This window comes from Carcharodon carcharias, chromosome 26, assembly GCF_017639515.1.
Source record: "Carcharodon carcharias isolate sCarCar2 chromosome 26, sCarCar2.pri, whole genome shotgun sequence".
In the NCBI taxonomy this organism is placed as follows: domain Eukaryota; kingdom Metazoa; phylum Chordata; class Chondrichthyes; order Lamniformes; family Lamnidae; genus Carcharodon; species Carcharodon carcharias.
The window spans coordinates 42,111,993-42,134,980 of NC_054492.1; the positions used below are offsets into that span (position 1 = coordinate 42,111,993).

The following is a 22,988-nucleotide window of genomic DNA, read 5'->3' on the forward strand; positions in this document are numbered from 1 at the left end:
GAGAGTTGATCCACAGAAGACAAGTGCAATCAAGGAGTTTCTAGCTTCTCAGAACGTGACTGAGCTCCAGGGGTTCATGAGTATTGTAAATCAATTCGGAAAGTTCCTGCCCAACCTAGCTGTAGTCAATGAGTCATTACATTAGCTGTTACAACAGGACAATACATGGTGCTGGGAGGATCCACAATAGAGGTCTTCTGAAAATCAAACCAAAGAGATGCTGATATCACCTGATATTTTAGCTCACTATGACCCAGAACTACCCACTATCATTGCTGCAAATGTATCTTTTACAGGACTGGGAGCAGTACATTTTCAGATACAGACAAATGGAAAGTGCTTATCAGTTTACTATACATCCCACGCACTGACAGAGACTGAACAAAGATATGCAGTGATAGAGAAAATTGCTACATGGGCTTGCGAGAAATTAACAGATTATGTTCTTAGTCTCCACTTGAAGATAGAGACTAATCACAAACTCTTAGTGACACTCTTAAATTCTAAGGAGCTAGCAAAAATGCCTCTATGATTGCAACAATTGAGACTGAGGATGATGTGATTTGATGCAAATAGAGTATGTTCTGTAAAAGCAGCAGAATACACCAGATGCTTTGTCCTGCATTCCAGTGACAAAGCCCAGCAAAGTGATGTAGACCTTGTTGAAGAGGTAGAAATCTTTGCATCGACAACAACCACAACTCTACCAGCAACAAACCAGCAACTAAATGAAATCAGAGATGCATAGAAATCTGATGAAGACTGTGCTCAGGTCAGACAGTACTGCGTCAAAAGGATGGCAAATCTATATGCCTACAATCCCATTCCCAAACAGGACCACGAACAGAGAGGACACCTCAGTATACTTGACGATTTACTCATCTATGATGAAAGGGTGGTCATTCTGAGAGTTCTCAGACTCAACATACTACAATGATTGCACCAAAGACATTTGGGCATCACAAAATAATTCCACCATAGTACCCAGGGAATTTAAATTCAACTAAATAAATAAATGTGGAATAAAAAGCTGGTATCAGGAATGGTGATGTTGCAACTACTGGATTGTAATAAACAGCTACCTGGTTCATTAATGTTCTTTAGAAAAGGAAATCTGCTATGTTCACCCATTCTGGCATATGTGTCTTCAGACATACAGCAATATGGTTGACTCTTAATTTCACCCTGAATTGGCCTAGAAAGCCAGTCAGCTGTCAAGAAGGTGACTCACCACCATCTTCACAGGTCATTTAGAGATGGGCCGTAAAATGCTGCCCTTGATAGCAATGTTCACATCCCGTGAATGGATAAGAAGAATCAATATTCTCTTAAGTTTTATTGAAACTTCATGAACATTTAACATAAATGATATGATTGATATGTGTTTACAAAAAAAATCCCACTGAAGCCTTACCTTTGAGTGAAGCATACAGGTTGATTCTCAAAATTGCATTCCTAGTTCCAAATATTCTTCATGACATACTGGATCATAATTGAATTTAACATTGCTCTAAAAATGAAAATTAAAACTTTTTCCTTTCACTTTTGTGATTTGTATCCTTCTCTGGAATATCTGGCTCATCCAACTGGTGGTCTAATTCTAAGTTTGTTGCATGGAACTTGGAGCCAACATTGAATTTGACAATGTTGTAACAAACTGGTTAAAAATCCAGAAAATTAACACGTTCAGGAAGAAGAAAATAAACCAATGAGGAAGGCCCTTAGCCAATGAGAAGGAAGAAAATGGTTAACATGTAGAAAACAATGTTGACAAATATTGGTGGCAGACTCTACGGTAAGGAACTGGAGTCATACTCCACCGTGCTGAGCCCTGACGATGAGAAAAACTCCTAAAGGAGCTGTCAAACTATAACCTTAGGGCGGAATTGTCCCAGATTTGCACCAAGTGTGGTAGCGGGTGGGAAAAAGAACTTTTTTCCGGTGGGTTTTTGTGTCGTATTGTCCCAATCCCACCTCATTAATCATGTATTCCCAGGAAACACGCCGCTTTGATGGCGATCAGGCTCTTGATTGCCCAGCACGCCGTCACCTCGCCACTTCATCATGCCGGGCGCCATATTTAAAGTGCAGTTGCATGCACACTTCTCAGTGCTTTCAGCCCAGGACTGCTGCCCAGAAGTCATGGCCCAGAAAAGCAAGAAGACTGCAGCCCTTCAGTTTAGTGATGCATCCCTCAAAAGTCGTTTGGACACTAGGGAGGCTTGTCGTGATGTCCTCTAGCCCCACACTGGTCATAGGAGGGCCAGGCAACATCACCAATCCAGCTTCAGAGGTGGTGGTAGCGGCGGTCAGTGCCAATGCCCTGCAAAAGGGGACAGCCACCCAGTGCTGTAAGACGATGAATGGCCTCCTCCATTCAGCCGGGGTAAGTTACTCTTCTCATCACTTCCAACTCACACAATCACAAACCCATAACACATCCACAGGGATCTCACTCACTGCCAGTTCAAGGGACATCACCATTCACTCTCTCGCGCACACCTTCATTGTTCTCATCCCGTCCATGGGACCACTCACCACCCATGCATTCCAGGCATACCTATCATCTGGCCTGGTAAGTGTCCCTCCCACTTACACTCTCACCATCTGTATGCTGGCACACAACAAGAGGGGGAGGTCGCAGACTGGTGGTGGAATGCCTGAAATCAAGATCCTCATGGACTTTGAAAATAGAGTCTTCTAACTGGCCGGTGATGCTGGGATGGGCCCTGTGCTGGCAGTGATGTCAGGGGTGCTCTACCAAGTAAGGATCCAGCAGTGCAATATCCATCAGAAAACCATGCTATGAGTCACTTCCCCGTTCCATGATCCTCTGCCATGCACTAAATATCACTCCTTGCTCTCGCTTGTAGACAGCCAACGGAGTGCACAACAAAGGGCCTCCAATCAAGCCCCAGAGAAACCTCTGAAAAGGAACCTGAAGGCACCTTCACTGAAGACCGATCACAGCGCTCACCCACGCCCTCCACCAATGGAGACCCCCCCCACCAGCGCAGAGACACACACCTCTGTGGGTCCTAGCTTTAGAGTAGCCATGGGATCATAATCCGGTGAGCACATAACACTGTCTGATCCACAGCTGGCGGCAGCAGGGACTTCCCAGGTGTCTGGCACTTGGAGGACTGCTGGAGACCAGAAATCTGCCGAGTCAGATGACGAGCGTCTGGACTCGGTCATATCTCAGTTGTTGGAGCTGCAAAAGCAAGCCTGGGAACATCAGGAAGGGATGTCCACTGCACTCTTCAGATTGAAGGCACGATGCAGGAGTCTACCTGCCTTCAGGCTGAGGTGGTGATAGTGCTGGCATGCCAATGCACTGAGACCAGCACTGGAAGGATGAGGGCCGCCATGGGGAACTTGGTCCAGGACATCAGTCCTGCACTACTGCGCGTGCTGAACTACATTGCTGATGCCATAGTTGGTCTCCAACAGTGTGTATGCGAGAGGGGTGTGGGGCAGCTCGATGTCACTCCAGCTTCCCCTTCTCTTCAAGGAGAAAGCCAAGAGCTGTCGGGCACCCATAGGGAGGAGGACCAGCAGCATGACACCCTGGGGCTATCCACCCAGGTGACTTCAAGAATGTCCATCTGAATCACCTCTTCCTGTGACCCCAGCAGCTCCAGCGTTTCAGGCCGAGGAGAGTGCCACTGCCATACAATGGGACCCAGAAAGCAGGCTGAGGCCCTCCAGACCTTGGCCTTCCAGAGGACGCCTGCCATGGTCTATGGAGTGTCCTCACTGCATGTCATCATCATCCTCCTGGAATCGAACGACTGTTAGGGCCTCCACTATGTCCCCATGACAAGAACCTTATCACAGTGGATATGTGCACTGCCATCAGCCAGACTGGAGTCAAACCTTCACAGATGCAATTCCAAGATCCACAGTGTCTCCTCACAGCATGTTGTCATCATCCTCCACAAATCTAGCAGCTATGAGTGCCTCCTGGCACGCCTCCCTCATCTGGTCAGTGCACTTGCCTCATTGCCTTCATTGGCACCTTTGAGGACCTTCTCACCCTCATCTCCATTGACAAACTCTTCATTGGAGGCGACTTGCAGCTCCTCCATCTCCTCCTCAGCCAGCTCCTCTCCCCAGTGCAGTGCCAGGTTGTAAAGGGCACAACAGGCGACCAGGGTATGTGACACCCTCTGCGGACTGTATTGTAGGGCTCCACGAGACCGGTCCAGGCATTTTCAGCATCCCGATAGTTTGTTCCACCAAGTTGTAAGTTGCGGCATGAGCCTCATTATATCCTCATTCTGCTGCAGTCTGAGGCTGCCACATGGGTGCCATTAGCCACATCCTCTGTGGGTAGCCCTTGTCCCCAAGGAGCCAACCCTGCATCCTCTGTGGACCTTGGAAGACATCAGGGATCCGGGACCTGCTAAGGATGTAGGAGTTGTGGACACTCCCTGGGAACTGTGTGCAGACCTGCAGAATCTGGTTGTGGTGGTCGCACACCAGCTGAACATTCAGCGAGTGGAAGCTCTTGTGGTTGACATAGTTGACTGCTTGTTACCATGGAGATCTGAGTGCCATGTGAGTGCAATCGATGGCACCCTGCACCTGTGGTAAAACTGAACTCTGGGCTTTCCTGATCCCAGGCAAAATGCACAAAGTTGTGTGCCTTCGTGAAGATGACCTCATGGATGCATTTGTGGTGGAGGCTTGCGATATCCCACATAGGTCTCCTGTGGAGCCCTGAAAGGAACCACTGGTGTAAAAATTGAGTGCCACAGTCACTTTCATGGCCATGGGCATTGGATGCCCTCCATGCCCTCACGGCGCCAAATTCTGCAGCAGCTGGCCGGTGTGACCAACCAGTTCCCTAGACATGTGCAATCTTCAGCAACACTGGTTCTCATCCATCTGCAGGAATGAATGGTGGCACCTGTAGACCCTGGGTCTAGCTAGGTGCCACGCAGCAATGGCTCGATGTGGCTCTTCAGCGGCGTGTGCGGGACCCCAGCCACCCCTTCTTCCTGAGGGTGCTGCTCCTCCCTCTACCCAGTCAGGCGCCTCCGTTGCTCTCTTCTCCTGCGTCTCCACCCTCTGTAAGCCACAAGGCACACAGCTAGTTCACCTAGCTCCTTCCTTCTGATGTACTTCTGAAGGATTAAAAAGAGAGAGATGTGTGTGTTAGCTTGGGTGTACTAAGAACCTCTCTTGACTAAGTCTAAAGGCCCCTTGATGCTTTCCAGAGAGCGTTGGCCACCAATTAGATGGCCAGAGTTTAGTGCGCTGTATGGCTGCCCGAAACCCCATCCAACTGCGCCCCCCTCCACCTGACCGATTGGTGGCAGCTTTGCCCACTGGACTGCATGTTGTGCTCTCAGTTCAGGCGCAGGCATTCTCCTAACCCACACTGCAAGGCTGCATTGTTAGCTTGAGCCACGGGGGAGACTGGTCCAAAACTGAATGATGACATTGTGAGGGACTATGAGTATCTCCACCAGTGACTGCTCCATGGCCAGCTTTAGCAAGGAGATTATACAACATGCCCAGTCGTCCAACTGTTCTGCAGTCCACTAAAATGCTCATTAGCTTGCAGTCTGTGTCCGAGGGGTGAAATGTTCAGGAGCATTTGGTGGCACTTGCATGCCTTTGAGTTGCTTGAGTGGGCATATAAGTTAGAGGCCCAACTCTCAGCATGTCAGTGTACTGTGTCTGAACTGTCTCAGCTGCAGGGGAATGGTCACTTTATACAAGGTTTCCTCCTCCCACCCCCCATCCCACATGAGCTTGTGCTCTACCATCAACCGCTGGGCAGCTCTTGCCACCACCCCCCCCCCCCCAAGTCGCCTTGACCGTAGTGCTGCCCTTGCCCTCCCCAAATTGCCTCGACCCTAGTGCAGCCCTGCCCTGCCAACACGCCAATACCACAGTACAGCCCTTGCCCCCACAACTCACCTCAACCACAGTGCAGCCTTTGCTCCCCACCGCACTCCCCTGACTTGCCTCCACCTTGAAGTCCAACAGGTGACCCTGGCGAGTGCTGCGCAACCTTACTGCACACACCTCCGAGTTCCCCTCAAAGTGCAGCTCGCCAAGTGCATGTCTTATATATGCTGTTGTGAAACATGTTGCCGTGCAATCACGCCAACATGCTCGGATGATCCAGGGTGGGGGGATGATTCCGACGGGCTAGGCTTATATTGATATGCAGATGTATTATAGATGTGATTGGCTCCGCGCCTGCTCCCGCCCAGCCTGCCCGCCATAGGAAAAATTCTCCCCCAGGTTTCACGACGTTGTGAAGTGGGTTTTTGGCCTTCTTGCCATATTGTCTGCCCACGCTGCCGAATGTGCCTGAGGCCAGTGGGCACAGAAAATTCTGCCCTCCATGTACACTGTAATCAGATGGAATTTGACTCTGCAATCGTACTGGAACATGTGCGTTGATGTGTAATTGACACTACTTGACATTGACAGGAAAGTAATAGACTATAGACCGTGATGCATTATTAATTTCTAAAAAAGAACAGGAATTACAAAGATATATGCTATGAGCATTGATTCTCCACAAATTAGCATCACAAAGGAAAGAAAGTCCCTTCCTATCATAAACCTTCACAATCAACTTAATGGTGACAGTGAAATTACTTGATTTCTACATTATTATAAATTATTCCTGCTGCCACAATTTATGGTTGTTAACTAACTTCATAGAGGACCTGTTAATGACATAATTTATGGCCCTGCAATGGCACTCAACCTAAGGAGGCCCAGAAAGGGAATTATGAAGCTCCAGATTTTTACTCCAGCAAATAGTGAATAGTTCCTAGAGGCTTTTAAAACTTGTTATCTGTTATGGCACTAATTTTGTGCATTTCTTGCCATCCACATACATTTTTGCATCGCAGGACAAAAAGTTTAAGGATACAAAACTGTTTTGATAGTCAGAAGGGGAGTCATTTATTCAAAAGCAATTACATAGAGTTCTTTCAGAAAATAACATTTTGGGATACAACATTCGAGGTAATTTGAGACGTTATATGTGTTAAGTGTAGCTTAAGAGGAAAAAGTTGACTTTGGACATATGTTTCCCCAAAGCTCTTGATCACTTAGATGTTCCTCAAGCCTGCATCTAATTGATAGAGATTGATTGCCGTGATTAGTCAAATAACTACATTGTCATGTATAATGGGTCTACCAGAATGGTATAAGGCAAACTAGATGCACCTTGGTCTTTTACCATCTAACATATGTGTCCCTACGAAAGCAGTACAATAATGTATCCACTCGGTGTTCCACTGTTTCTGGTCATGATGGATGGGATGGTTGGTTCTATAGTTCATCGGTCAAGAATGTTTGTACATTTAACACACCTACCCTTCCATTTGATCATTAATTTCTTAAGGATCAATACAATACCAATTCCCAAACACACCTGAGTTAGTGTTCCCTTCTTATTTTTAAAATTTTTTTCAGAACAGGCTTCTCAGGCTACTATTTGTCACTCTTAATATTTTTTCCCCTTTTATTTTCTACTCTGTTGGCTTCTGGGTCTGTATTTTCAATTCTGTAAGGCTTGGCTTACTGTAGTAGTGATCTAAGTGTAGATCCTCTGTTCATTTCTCCATGTCTTGCAGTCCTGCACTACCTTTGCAGTTGCTTGTAAGAGTCACCCATTTTCAACTCCAATGAGTAATGGGCAATATGACTAGGGAAAATAATACATTAAATAAAAACAGAAAATACTGGAAAAACTTAGCAGATCTGGCAGCATCTGTGGAGAGAGAAACAAAGTTAACGTTTCGAGTTTGTATGACACTTCTTCAGACCCTTCTTTCTGTTTTTATTTCCGATTTCCAGCATCTGCAGTATTTTGCTTTTAAAAAATACATGAGGTGGTTTCCTGTTGTCTTCCTCATGTGTACTTAAAGGAACAAGTCCTTCGAGGTTCTAGTTCTTCTGCAATCACCAAAAATTCGTTGTTTCTGGGCCATTGGCCAAATTTCATAACCTATGAGCAAGGGACCCTTAGCTGGGCCAGGGGTGACTCACAAAGTGTGGGGATGACTGTGCTACTCTAGCATATTATCAAGAGAAAAACAGAAAATGCTGGAAAACTCAGCAGGTCTGGCAACATCTGGGGAGAGAAACAGAGTTAATGTTTTGAGTCCATGTGACACTTCTTCAGAACTAAAGGGAAGTAGAAATGTGATGGATTTTATACAGTTTAAGTAGGAGCAGATGGAGCAAGATAGAATGTTAGGGATAGGTGGGAGCTAAGGAGACATTTGACAAAGATGTCAAGGACACAGAACAAATGGAGTGTTAATGGGAGCATTAAAGACTACAGGAGGTGCTAATAGTGGCATAAAGGTAAGATAGCAGAATGTGTTAATAGCAGAACAAGGCTCAGTACTCTGTGAAAGCACAACATAAAAACAAGTGACAGATGGCTCTATGGGAGGGGTGGGGGAGGGGGGGGGTTGGAGGAAAAGGATTAAACAAGTAAAAAATAATAATAAAAAACAAATAATTGGATTTTAAAAAGGGTAAAGATGGAGGAGAGAGTTCATGGTCTGAAGTTGTTGAACTCGATGTTAAATCCATTTGGGTGTACAGAAAGAGCGCTGTGATATGTCAAAAATAAAAAAAAACTCTCAAGCTCCTCTTTAAAGGTAAAAAAATTGTAAAGGACAGATCTTAAAAAAAATTCATGTTTGTTGTCTTTTTCCTTATCCAACGTGAAGCACTCAGGCACTGTGCAATATTTGGTGTGTGGTAGCTCAGTGAAGAACCTTGAAAATTCGTCCATTGACTATAGCTGAGTATGAATGTCAATCAGGTGGAAATGAAAGAATATTAGTCCAACATTCAACTATTGGACTGAAAAACATCAATTGTAAGCAGCTAGGTTAAAGAGTACTTAAAATCTTTTAATAGGTTTTGGGAATTCAAAGTCCTCTCTCAAAGAAGGTTATTTTGCAGACTGCTAACTGTTCTACTTAATTCTCCTATTAATAATGTTATAGATTTCAATATTTTAAAAATAAACTTTAGGTCTTTTGCGTCATTACAGCAATAGTTATGTAGTATTTACAACCTGAGATTTGGAGGTGCCACATTCACATAAAGGAAAAATGATGGGTGGAGTGTGAAGTTGTCAAAGAAAATAAAGCTATGTGATATATTAGAAATTAAACAAAGAGTCTAGTGGATTCTGAAACTATGACACCACAGTGTTAGACAGTCCATCAGGAACCATGAATTTTGTTCCCAGTCCTGACAAAAAAAATCACACTCAGATTTCCCCTACAGGGCATGTTTACTGGGTTGGGTTGTTCAAAGAAAGGAGGGAAAATGCGACAGAAAGGGGTCGCTTACCACATTGCTTATAACTACCTTCTAGTAGGTCATGATGGTGTCCCTTGAGATGTTTATGGGCTAGTACACGTCAATTTCTCAATTCAAAGCTCTTCCCCGGGGGAAGAGATAGAAAAATAGGTTAAAATTAAAAATTTTTCACGTGTCAAGTAATGAAATATAATGGAGATAAAAACATTGTGCTAGTCTGTTGGAAACTCTATCTTTTCATAACTATGTAAAACAGGTACTTTTATTAGGCACAACGTGCATGCCAATCTGTTTTCCCAATCATCAATAATTTAGCCTGTTTTTAAAACATTGTATTAATTTGATTAAATGTGCAAAATGAAGAGAAGACTTCATTTTATAAGCATGATTGGGAATTTTACATATTTCAAGTGTATAAAATAACACTTATTAAGAGCAACTTGTCATATTTTAGAAACAATCTGTAGATACTTTTGGTCTTACCAGGAGCCATATATCCATCAAATGAACAGAACACTTCAATGCAATGAACAGTTCCAGGCATTCATTCTTTCGAGGAAAGCCTATAATTCATTTATGACTGCAGCATTTATGAGTTACGGGTCTTTCACATTCATAAAAGAATGCCCATAACTTACTGATACCACTGAGGTAGCCTCTGTTATCGAAATTTCATATTGTTGATGGTCAATCAAAATGATTATAGAACTTTCCCTCAATTTGCAGGATCAATCCAAGTGGTAATAATTGTGCACCTTTAAAAGGTTTTGAACTCAGAAAAAGCAAGCAAAACTTTTTCTCACCAATACCAGAAACCTCCCCACTGAAGTTCATAATTAGGTATTATACAAACTAGTTTCATAGTGCTGATTACAATAAATAGCAAGGTGATATAACTTCCTCAGCTGCTAATTCACTTGGTGGAGCAAAATATTTCACAATTAATGTGGCAAGGCAAACAATAATTGGCCAATTAAAGATTTTCAATTGTTTTAACACAGAAGTTAAATTTTATGCATTTCAACATATTGCAGCCCTTAGTGCTGAGATAACATAAAATTCCCAAAAGCACACTTGAGTATGAAGGAAGACTTTTATTTCTACATACTGTAGATTCATTCTTGAATCTTGTTTGTTCCCCAGATGGGAATATATCTGGAGGAACAGAGCACATTTTTCTACCATGATTGGACCAGATCTGAATTACTGAGCAGAGAATAAAGAATTGTGATATCGTGTGGAAATAAGAAAGACCACTGTGAGTTCATAGCTCCCTCTGATGACCATGTGGACATCTAACAAAGGGAACCTCACTTTTTCTTTGTTCGTGTATTCAACTGACAGCTGACTGGCTAAGATCTAATTACTTCCAAGTGAGGTCAGGGAAAGGCATTTATCGAACAGAACTGCACAACAACAGGCTCAAGATGCCCAGAAAATCCCTCTCGTGTTAACACTTGATTTATGGAAACAATTATGATTCTGTTGGAATCTTCCTGGACCAGGAAATAGTCCACAACGTTGCACAAGCTGATGATGTGAGGGGGGAAAAACAATGCATTTCTTCCATGCACAGTTTGTCTTCAACAAAAACAAAAGTAAGTTTTATACACAAATTGTCTGCTATTATGTTATTTATGCAAAAATATTTTGCCATTAGAATTTTTTGAATTATGCTGGCTCGGATCAAACATGTGTAGTTGACATTGAGGTAGTTCTGAATGTTTCCAGCCGGTCTAGACGTCGAAACAAGAATTCTGTGTGGGAAACATGGGGAGTTCCATGGAAAACATTTGGTTCACCACATAAAAAGAGCGGTGATTACTAATGAATGAATGCATACAAGATGACAAGTGTACAGAAGCTTAGGGAATTGATTATGCAACAGTGCTTAACAGAGTAGTTAAAACAGCAGTGGAGTGCTAGCATGGAACACACACCATGCTACAAACATCACACTTTTTAATCATACAGTAAAATACTGAAACTGCAGCATATAGCAGTTATTGGAAATACAAACTACCTACTGTACTTTTTTGGCTTTATGTTTTTTTAACTAGAAACTGGCAACCAACTAGAACTTTAAAAAAAAACTTTGGAATACACCTCCAAGCTTGTTGCTATGGTTGTAATTTATTTGTAACAGCTGACTGTAATAGCTTGTTAAAGTTAAGTGATACTTCTGCTTGCAGCTTTATTATCGTCAAAGCTCTCTGTACAAAAGGAAGATTCTAATAGCAAGGAAGATCAAGACATTCAAGACCACTGCAAACTGATTTGTTTATAGTGCAAATTGACAGTGCATCAGTTCTCTGAAGAAACCCTGGCTCAGCACCATAAACTTTCTCAGGAAAGCTTACACACATTCTAAACTGCTACTTCCACAAATAAAAAGAGACCCAAGGTCACGGAGTCCAGGCAGAAGCTGAGACCCCAAACTAGCAGCATCCGTCTGATTCATACTTTAAATTGCAGTATGTTGTTCATGAGAACCCAGAGCAGTGCACTATAATGCGCAAATGGATGCAAACATGGATCCTGCCAACTCTGTTGTACAGACTATACTTTCATTGTATCCTTCTAGCAGGGAGTGTGTCTTTTGCTTGCAATGACATGACTCCAGACCAACTAGCTGGAAGCGTGAACTGTTCCTCCAGTCCTGAGCGGCATACCAGAAGTTATGACTACATGGAAGGTGGAGATGTAAGAATAAGGAAACTTTTCTGTCGAACACAGTTTTATCTGAGGATTGATAAAAAGGGCAAAATCAAAGGCACAGCTAATCCCAGCTGCAATTACTGTAAGTAACATTTTAAATAGCCTGGAATGTTACATTGTAAAGGGTTTTAGCATACTCGATGAGTGCATAATTTTAAGTTTACTGGGTCTTATACAGCAAACTGAGAATCTACCCAAAATAATTTATGTACGCTTGAAACATCTGGTGTTCGTTTTTTAAATGTGTAGCTCTTAGCGATATGTAACCAGCATATTTTAGTTCTGCTAATGTATTAAGTTGACAGCTGGTAAACGTTTACAAAAATTATCCCTTTTATTCAAACTGACAAGGAACAGAGATATCAGATAACACTTTAGGCCAAAGTAAAAATCATTAGTGTTATCTGTTTTTCATGTAAGTTGACATTTGAAAAGTAGATTACTGGGAAAGTGGAGCTCTGTGACATTTCCTTACTTCAGCCTGTACAGCTTCGAATGCTAGATCTCCTTAGCGGGAAATTTAAAACAATTTGTACACCAATGCATTGTACCTATATAACTTCAAAAGAGTAGGTCATAACTTATTAGGTACCCTGAATACATTCCATCCAAAATAATTTTATTTTACTCAAATTAAATCAGCGGTCAGAAGTGGCTGTACCAACTGGGAATATGGCTTAAATAACTATTTCTAAACATTATTCTGACATTATTTATAGATGGTAAGCAAATTCTGATTTCTGAGATGGTCACAAAGGCAACATGCCTCAACCATGTCAAAAATACCTCAGTTAAAAAGTGAGTTATTTCTTCCTATTTAATGTTACAATGTTTAAAACTCTCATAAAAGACAATCAGGGGTTATTACTACAATATGTGCAGTACTACCCATTCAGCAGCAAGGAGGTGGTGTGGTTATATGAAAATATAGTTATGTGTCTAAAGACTGTAACTTTTATAATGCCTTACAAGCAAAATGTAACAACTCAAGAGCTCCCATACTGTAATTCATGACCCAGGAGCATTAACCTTTTGTCAAAATTGTCAATACAATAACTGCATCTAAATAATTACTTAAAACGAAGCAACATGATAAACAATGTGACAGTTAATGAAATGTTGCACATTTGCTAGAAGAAAAGAGTGAATATGGGATAATGAGAAAATAAAGCAAAACTGGCCCAGGAATGGACAACATTGATATAGAAAGATGAAATATAAAAGAGGTAAATAAAATAACAGTCCAAGTTCCCCTTGTCCATCACAATACAGAAAAAAATTAAAATTGAAGATTGATAAAATAACCGATTTTTCTTAAAGGGATTTTAAACTAGCCTGTGACAAATCTTTATTAATTTGTGACCCTTGCACTTCTGTCCCATGATATTACAGAATTACAGATTGTTCAATATTTTTGTAACCCTTTACCTTATTACTCTTCTTTCCCCCAGCTAACTTCTTGCATCTGGCCACTTTTGCCAGGCAAGTGGTTGGTTAAATCCATGAAAACTTCGTGTACGTTGTCAGTTCCTTATTCAATCCACTAGGAGACATGATTGAGTATAGCAGGTTAACAAACGCTTCTTCCTCAGCACATTGTTTCCTCTGTTCATTAGACTAAAACACAAAAAAGTCAAACCTGAAAAGAATTGCAAATATTCGATTTTCTGTCTTAGTTGAAAGTCCAGCAAACATCAGCCAAAAATAATTAGCTCTGTCCAACTTAAGTTCATTGTCATTGGAAATTATTTTTAAATTTTGCTCTGCGCCATTGGCAAAAGTAACACTACTAAATTTGCTGAAATTGATGGTTCAGAATCAGTATTGAACTCAGCTGAAAAATAAAGTGGTGCAGCATCACAAACACTGCACAGGTTGCAATGTAATAGCAACTGGATCTCATCAACAATTCTCTGTAGTTACAAATGTCATCAGCATTTGGAGGCTGGTGAGCAGTTCATGTACTGTATGTGGTTTAATTACATATTTGCTCTGCTTTTCTGGCATTCAGATCTGATGAAAGCAGGCATTGTGCTCGTTTCACACACATTACAGCTCTCCCTCATGGCCTATTAGGTAAAGCCATCATTTAGTGTAGCACTAAGCTACAGAGACCTGTGGAGAACCTAGGTTAGATCAATGGTGTATATTAAGTGAGCTGATCTCAGCCAGATCAGTAACAGGGTTGTTAGAATTAGCTTCAGTGCTTATGCTAAGCAAAGAGAAAATCATCAAGAGTTCCTTATTCCGATTCCTAGCCTATGTCTTCTTCTGGAAAGGAAATATTTCTGGCATTGTTTGAGGAATGATCAGCTTTGATGTCTCCTATTAAGACAGCTATACCAAAGGCACGATTTTAACTCTGAGAGTGAACAGGTTTAATTGGGTTAAAAGCTCACCTGAACTGAGCACACATGAAAAACGGTCACTGTGACAAGGAATTGAAGGGCTGCTTGTGGCATATAACTATACTCCAGAAAGACTCTGTCCATTAAATGGGAGGGGAGAGGTAGAAAATCAGCTTAAACTTTTAAAAAATTTGCATTGCTTAGTGCAGTATAACTGGCAGCTACAAGGTTAATTGTATTGCAGTTATTAGGCCCCCTGAAATTATTTCTATTTTCAGTGCAGTGAGATATCCATCAAGCAATAGTCATATCAACAATGTATGTAAGATATAATCATATCAGATGATCAAACTTACAAAAGTCAATTCACTTAGCAGGTGTCTTCAATTTAGAAAGGGAAATATTATTTGAGTTTCTGGATTTAAAGAAATACATTTGCTGCATATGTTTAATGCTGCAACAAACTTTAAAAGAAGAATGCTTGTAGTAAACATTACATACTTGGTTCCTATTCAGGTTTGCAGGCCTTCACATAAATGTTGTTCTCCATTTTAGATGAACAACAACAGGACATAATCAGCAGCAATTGCAGGAAGGAAAAACTGTATTGGGTTACCAGTGCATAAGTCATAGGTTTCCCAATGGCTAATTGGCTCTCCAGTGTGTAGAAAGGAATCATGAATACTGTACTTGAATGTCTGTCTCTAATAGAGTTCCAGGTGTCAATATTGTTTTAGTGAGAAAGCCAGGAACAGGAGATGTAGTGTGAAAGATATGTCCAAGTGGCATTTATTATAGGCTGTTTGGATTGACACAGAAGGCAAAAGCACTGCAGTAGCTGCCCTGGCATAAGCATAAAGATCTGGCTTAAGCGTCAGAAATGTCTGTGCTGCTGCTCCAGTCATAATCTAATGGCTAATGAACAAGCTCTCATTACAGCATGAAGTGGGACATACTCATCAAGTCATCTGCTCAACATAGTTTGTAATTGTATCAAGCTCAGGAACAAGAGAGGCTGCTTCCTTTCAGCTTGCCAAATAGGGTTTCATTGAACAATACAGCATAAAAGGAGGCCATTTGGCCCCTCATGCCTGTGCTAACACATCGGTAGAGCTATCCAATTAACGCCACTTCCCTTTTCTTTCCCCATAGCAGTACATTTTTTTCCCCCCTTTAAGTATTTATCCAATTCTCTTTTGAATGTTACTATTGAATCTGGCTCCACCACCCTTTAAGGGCAGTGCAGTCCAGATCATAAAATTTCATGTGTTAAAAAAAAGGCTGCCTCTAGTCCTTTTGCCAAACACCTTAAATCTGTGATAAAAACAAAAAAATTGCGGATGCTGGAAATCCAAAACAAAAACAGAAATACCTGGAAAAACTCAGCAGGTCTAGCAGCATCGGCAGAGAAGAACAAAGTTGACGTTTCGAGTCCTCATGAACCTTCAACAGAACTAATTAAAAATAGGAGAGGGGTGAAATATAAGCTGGTTTAAGGTGGGGAGGTGGGGGGAGAAGTGGCGGGGTTGGGGGGGGCGGGTGCGGTGGTTGTAGGGACAAGCAAGCAGTGATAGGAGCAGATAACCAAAAGATGTCACAGACAAAAGAACAAAGAGGTGTTGAAGGTGGTGATTTTATCTAAAAGAATGTACTAATTAAGAATGGATAGCAGGACACGCAAGGTACATATAGCTCCAGTGGGGGTGGGGTGAAATAAGACTAAAAGGGCATAAAAGGTATAGATTTAAAAATAATGGAAATAGGTCAGAAAAGAAAAATCTATATAAATTATTGGAAAAAACAAAAGGGAGGGGGAAGAAACGGAAAGGGGGTGGGATGGAGGAGGGAGTTCAAGATCTAAAGTTGTTGAACTCAATATTCAGTTCGGAAGGCTGTAAAGTGCCTAGTCGGAAGATGAGGTACTGTTCCTCCAGTTTGCGTAGAGCTTCACTGGAACAATGCAGCAAGGCGAGGACAGACATGTGGGCAAGAGAGCAGGGTGGAGTGTTAAAACGGCAAGCGACAAGGAGGTCTGGGTCATTCTTGCAGACAGACCGAAGGTGTTCTGCAAAGCGGTCACCCAGTCTGCGTTTGGTCTTTCCAACGTAGAGGAAACCGCATTGGGAGCAACGAATGCAGTAGACTAAGTTGGGGGAAATGCAGGTGAAATGCTGCTTTGCTTGAAAGGAGTGTTTGGGTCCTTGGACGGTGAGGAGAGAGGAAGTGAAGGGGCAGGTGTTGCATATTTTGCATATGAAATCTGTGTCCTCTGGTTACTGACTCATCTAACACTGCAAACAGTTTCTCTTTATTTACCTTATCAAAACCATTCATGATTTTGAACAGCTCCATCAAATCTCCTCTTAGCCTTCTCTGCTCCATGTACAACAACGCTAATGTCTGGTCTCTCTGCATAACTGAATTCTCTGATCCCTGTTATTCTAGTAAATCTCTTCAGTAATTCCTCCCCGGTCTTGACATCCTTCCTAAAGCGTGGTGCCCAGAATTGAACACTATACTCCAGCCTAATGAGTGTTTTAGCAAAACCTCCTTGTTTTTGTATTTTTTTCCTCTGTTAATGAAGCCAAGGATTCCATATGCTTTTTAACAGGCTCTTCAACTAGTCCTGACACCTTCCTGTCAGTTGGGTGCACTGAGCAGAAACTTGAAATTGCCAAAAGTGAGCTAAGCCATTTTTGAGGAATCATACCCAATTAACAGGTTTTGTAGTCATAAATTCTACTTGTTTGCCCCAAAATGGGGAAGATGTACTTATCGAATCACAATGCAATTATTTTTCTACTTAATAGAAATTTGCAATACTTAAAAAATGGAGGTATGTAGGAAGTAGCATGGACCATTTCCTCAACTTAATATTCCTGGCTCTGAAAATACTACACAATTTGTCCATTTACTGTCAAATTCTGTGATTATCTGTCCACAGTGGGTCAGTTGCCATTTGTCTTTCAGCGGGCATTACCATCAGCTAAAAGATCATATTTTTTGATGACATCCATCAAGTTGTTAATAAAGATGATAAACATAAATGGACTGTGCACATTTTCCTGAATAGGTGTTTTCAATTTTTCTATATTCGAGCCATCTTGATAAATCTGAATAAAAGGTAATTATAAGGGTAAGAAAGCAGAGCTAGCTAAAGTAAACTGGGAAAGGCAGGACAGTAAAGATGCAGGGGCAGACTTTTGAGGAGATAGTTAATAACTCACAGCAAGGATTTATGCCAGAAAGAAAAAAACTCTTTGGGCAGGATTTTACCGTTGGCGAGGGGGGGGGGGGGGGGGGGGGGGGGGGGGGGGCGGGGCCCACTCGCTGATGCGTAAAATGACGCAGGATGAAGTCGGGCGGAACTCCCGACATCAGCCCTCCCCATTTAAATTTTCAGGAAGGCGGGGGCACAGCAAAATCAGCTGCGTGCCCGCCGACCTGTCAATGGCCAATTGAGGCCATTGACAGGATCAATTAAGCAATTGAAGGACCTGCCCGTCCAACCATGAGGGGACATGCAAGGGAATTTATTTTTTTCTATTTTTATTATTGTTGAAAGTAGTGCCGATCTCCCTGAGGCAGCACTTAGCCTGAGGGAGATGAGTGCACTCTTTTGTGCGCATGTGCGAAAGAGTGCACTCTCAATTTTAGGGACTTCCCCCTGCCCGCACAGGAAGTGCATAGAGCTTCCCTGCGGACATCACGCTGGGCGGGCCTTATCGGCCCGCCCATGCAAAATGGCAGTGCGCCCCTGATCGCCAGAGCGCCCACCTGCAATTGGGTCAGCTCCACCCGCCCGATGAATGGAAAATTCAGCCCTTTGAGAAGGATGCATCACCCGTGGCTAAATAAGGAAGTTAAGGATAGTACCAATTGAAAGAAACACTGCAAATCTTCAAAGATTAGTGGTAGGTCAGAAGATTGGTCAAATTTTAAGAACCAGCCAAGAATGGCTTAAAAAAAAGAGGGAGTAAGTAGAGTAAGAGAAAAATTTGCTAGTAATATAAAAACAGATGGTAGGAGTTTCTACAAGGATTTAAGTAGGAAAGAAGTAACTAAAGGTAATGTTAGTCCTCTAGAAAGTGAGACTGTGGAATTGATAATGGAAAACATGGAAATGGTGGAGGCATTGAACAGGTATTTTGTGCCAGTTTTCACTGTAGAAGACATAGAAAATTTCCCAAAGGTACTTGAAAATCAAGAGGCAAAAGGGAGTGAGGAACTTTAAACAATCGCCATTACTAGGGAAAAGGTGCTGGGAAAACTATTAGACCTAAAGGCTGACAAGTCCCTAGAACCAGATGGCCTTCATCCTGGGGTCTTAAAATAAGTGGCTGCAGAGATAGATGCGTTGGTTATAATCTTCCAAAATTCCTTAGATTCTGGAAGGGACCCAATGGATTGAAAAATGGCAAATGTAACAACTTTATTTAAGAAAGGAGGGGGCAGAGAGCAGGAAACTGTAGGCTGTCTAGCCTAACATCTATCATAGGTGTTTGGTTGGGTTGTGGTTCCCCGTGGTTAGACCTTTAAGCAATCTCGTAGAAGATACCAAGAAGTCTTTATTAACATTACTGAACTATATACATATTTACAGTAGAGGGTACGGGTATGGAGAGGACCCTGTGCATGTCCTTACATGTTGCTACCTAGCTCTGCACTGCCAACCTAAGCTCTAGCAGAGTTGCCTTATCACCACTGGGCAATACTGTACTCAATCCCAGGTTAACCCTTAATGTGCCAGATTCTTCTACTAAACCTCCCCCAAGTCTTTATCTTGATAGAGACTAACAATAGTTACAGTTTGATTCAAGTCTTATGTTGTCATAAGGCTTGTGTACTTAACTTCAGTATTGCAACTATAACTACTCTAACTCTAAACTACTTTGTGATTAACATTACTATATTAACAGCATGGACTAACAGAGTTCATACCTACCCCATCTCCTTAAAATCAGGGTTTGAGGCAGGCTGGAGGTCTTGTACCCCTGCTACGTCTCATTTGCCATCCAGTCAGGAGAGTGGTTTGATCTAGTGGCTGTTGATCTTGGTGATGGATCACAGGAGCCATGTACAGGCATGGTTTCAAGTGCCTTTTCCACTGGTGAGTGTTGCACCATGCCTGGTCGGTCGGGTTGATGCAGTGGTAGTTTGGTTCCATGGGTGGTGATTAGTTCTCTCTGAGAGGACAGGAGTGCTATCCGTCCAGCTGTCAGTTGCATCCCTTCTTTTTCTCCTGTCTTTACTCGATCATGGAAGCCTTCTGGGGTTGAGGGGGAGATGTCCTGTGGTTGGAGGAAGAGTGTAGAGGTGGCTCACCCTTGTTGAATAGTGTTTGTGTAGAGCTGCTACCTGGCTCTAGCGGACTGTTTTCATTGCTTTGTCAGGTAGTCGCTCAGGCCGTTTATAGGTCATCATCTCAATTGACTGCTGGTGAAGGCAGAGACTCTTCTGGAAGTCATTCTGGCACTGGCATCACCTCCACTGGGGCTGTTATGGTAATGTCCTGTGTTGTGGGTTGGCCTGGCCGTTTTTTCAGTCTGGGGACCTGAAAAAGAGAAGAACATACTTGCTCCACAAAGAGGAAAGAGAGGTTATAAACAAAGTCAACATTGGATTGTTGCTTTGTAGTTGGGCTTTTGGGAGGACAAGTGTTTGGCTGCGAGGGGACCGTGGTTGTCTTCACATCTGCTTCAGTTGAAGTAGGTTGAGAACCATGCAGGCGTCTCTACTGAGGAGACACATAGTTAAATTATTTCACACAACGTACAACTTCTGTGAGCTGTTTGTCGCTGTACCTTAATGGCACTTGAATCATTCCAATGGCCGGGAGTTGGACACCCCTGCACTGTAGCGTGAAGTGTCCATGGGTTCGGACCCAGCGATGTTGGAGCCATGGGTTCTTTGTCCGATAAGACGGTCACTCCAGCGCTAGAATTTAACTTGAAATTGGTTAAATGGTCATTTACTGAGATGTTTGGATTCCAGGAGGAGGAGCCGCATCATCTGATGTCACCCAGGAAGAAGAGCTGTGTCTTCTGGGTCGGTGACTTTTATTTTGTGGATGGCTCTTGGATTGTCAGCGAGGTGCAGGGGGTGCAACTGGCAAAATCTGCTGAAGTGCCCCTGTTGGTGACAATGGAAGCGTTTAGAAGCACTGGCTGGACATTGGTCCTTCTTGTGGGTGCGCTTTGCGCCGCAGTGCTGGCACAGTCGTTCGGCAGGGTGGTTGGGGGTTGGTTTATCCTGGCTCGGGCAGTCTCTGCGCTTCTGTGGCCGGATGTGGTGGACTGAGTTGTGGCCCATGAAATTCTCTCACCTCTAAGAATGGTCTGATGTTGGTCACGCAGCTCGAACAACCTTACTAGCTGGACAGCCTTGTCGAGAGTGAGGTCTTCCTTGGCTTGGAGAAGGACGGAGAGCAAATTGTCCACGACACCCACCATGATTCTGTCTCGGATGAGTTCTGATTTCAGATCTCCATATTCGCATCCTTCTGCCATGCAGTAGAGTTTGTTGATAAGGGGTTCGACAGGCTGCTGGATTCTCCTGTTAAAAATGGCGCATTCCAAGATCTTGTTGGATCGCAGGTTGAAAAAGAGGACAAAAGATTTTAAAACATCTTCAAACTTACCAGATGATTTAACTATGGCTTGTCTGGTGATGATACTTTCGGCAATCGGTCCAATTGAATAAAGTAATGTGTTAACTTGTTCTGCCTCTGACTTTTTATTTAATCCTGCAGCTGTGCTATACCTGAGGAACCTTTTTCTCCAATAACTCCAAATGTGAGATTTGTCTGGGTGACAGGCAAGCACAGTGGGGATGGCAATGAAGAATTGTGATTCATGGTTGAAAAATTTTAAAGTGTGGGTGTCCCTTTAATAGATTGGAGGATTTCAAAATGGCACCACCGGTATTACCGAGGGGAAGATTTTCACGCACTTTGGACTTTTGGCGTGACTTTTAAAATGGCGGCAATGGGCAGGGAAGAGGAGCAAGCTGCAAAATGGCCATGGGTTGGGTAGTGACAGTGGGTCAGTTGAGTGCTGGCAGCTTGCCGCAGGTTGGGCCTTGGTCGTGAGGGCAGAAGTCTCGCTGGCTGGGAGGCCGACAATTTTGCGAGACATTCTGGTTTTTGTTTAAACGGGTGTTTCTGCATGTTTGATGGTTTTGTGTTTTGTGTTGCACTCCGGACCCGGGGTCCATGTGGAGGGGATACTGATTCGGAGGCTGGGCTAGTGACGGATGTGCAACTGAGTTTTCTGCCTGACTGATTTTTAAAAGAAATAGCTCACAGGACTGGTTTCCCTGCAACTTTAAAAAGATTGTATCACACCCAGCAGGCTGCTGGCTGCTAGCTCTGCTTTGTCAAAGCTGCTTCCATAGGGATCCAGTGGAGACTTTAGCTTGGGCTTGACTTCTGCCTATTTTCCTGCTGCTAGGATCTTCTTTCCCTGGAGCTTTTCAGGTGAGTTTTCTCAGTTTCTTGCTTCTTGAGTGAGGTTTTTTTGGAGCAGAAATTTGTTACTGGTGTGCCACAGGGATCAGTACTGGAGCCTCAACTATTTGTAATCTATATCAATGACTTTGATAAAGAGGCCAAATGTATGGTAGCTAAATTTGCTAATGACACCAAGATAGGTAGGAAAGTAAGGTGTTAAGATGAGGTAAAGAAAGAGTCTACAAAGGGATATAGATAGGTTAAGTGGATGGGCAAATATTTGGCAGATGGAGTAGAATTGTGAACTTGTCCACTGTGGCAGGAAGGATAGAAAAGGAGAGAGGTTGCAGAACTTGGCAGTACAGAGGGATCTGGGTGACCTGGTACACGAATCACAAAAACGTAGTATGCAGGTACAGCAAGTGATTAGGAATGCAAATGTAATGTTGGCATTTATTGCGAGGGGAATGGAATATAAAAATAGGGAAGTTTTACTGCAGCTGCACAGTGCCTTGGTGAGACCACATCTGGAATATTGTGTACAGTTTTGGTCTCCTTATTTGAAAAAGGATATAACTGCATTAGAAGCAGTTCAGAGAAGATTCACTCAACTCATTCCTGAGATGAAAGACTTATCTTATGAAGAAAGGTTGAACAGGTTGGAGTTCAGAAGAATGAAAGATGATGTTATTGAAACATGTAAGATCCTGAGGAGGCTTGATAGGGTGGATATACCAGAAGGATTTTTCCTCTGGTGGGGGAGACTAGAACTAGGGCAAACAGTTTAAGAATAAGAGGTCTCCCTTGAAAGATGGAGATTTTTTTTTCTCTCAGTTAGTCTGTGGAATTCTCTTCCCAAGAAAGCATTGGAGGCTGGGTTCTTGAAATTATGCAAGGATGAATTAGATAGATTTTTGATAGACAAGGGAGTTAAGGGTTAGTTGGGGGAAGACGGGAAAGTGCATTTGAGATCACAACCAGATTAACCATGATCTTACCGAATGGTGGAGCAGGCTTGAAGGCTGAATGGCCGATTCCTACTCCTATGTCCAATGTACCTAAGTAAGTAAGTTTCATATCAAGATAGGTCGATTGGCTGATATCTCACAAGAGGTCACCTTGTCAATGAGGCTGGGATTCCA

The 22,988-nt window shown here is 42.8% G+C and overlaps 1 protein-coding gene across 2 annotated transcripts in view; it reads left to right on the forward strand.

Annotated features, from left to right (window-relative positions):
• Window positions 1-10,756: 10,756 nt before the first annotated feature.
• Window positions 10,757-22,988, forward strand: part of fgf7 (fibroblast growth factor 7) — a 69,266-nt gene continuing 57,034 nt past the window's right edge. Inside the window, exons 1-2 of one of the 2 annotated variants that reach the window (XM_041175347.1) lie at window positions 10,757-10,928; window positions 11,915-12,130. In XM_041175347.1, the coding sequence (XP_041031281.1) occupies window positions 10,886-10,928; window positions 11,915-12,130 (259 nt within the window). In that variant the 5' untranslated portion in view covers window positions 10,757-10,885. Of the gene's footprint in view, window positions 10,929-11,841; window positions 12,131-22,988 lie in introns of those variants that run through there. The other variant, XM_041175346.1, reaches the window with a different exon arrangement.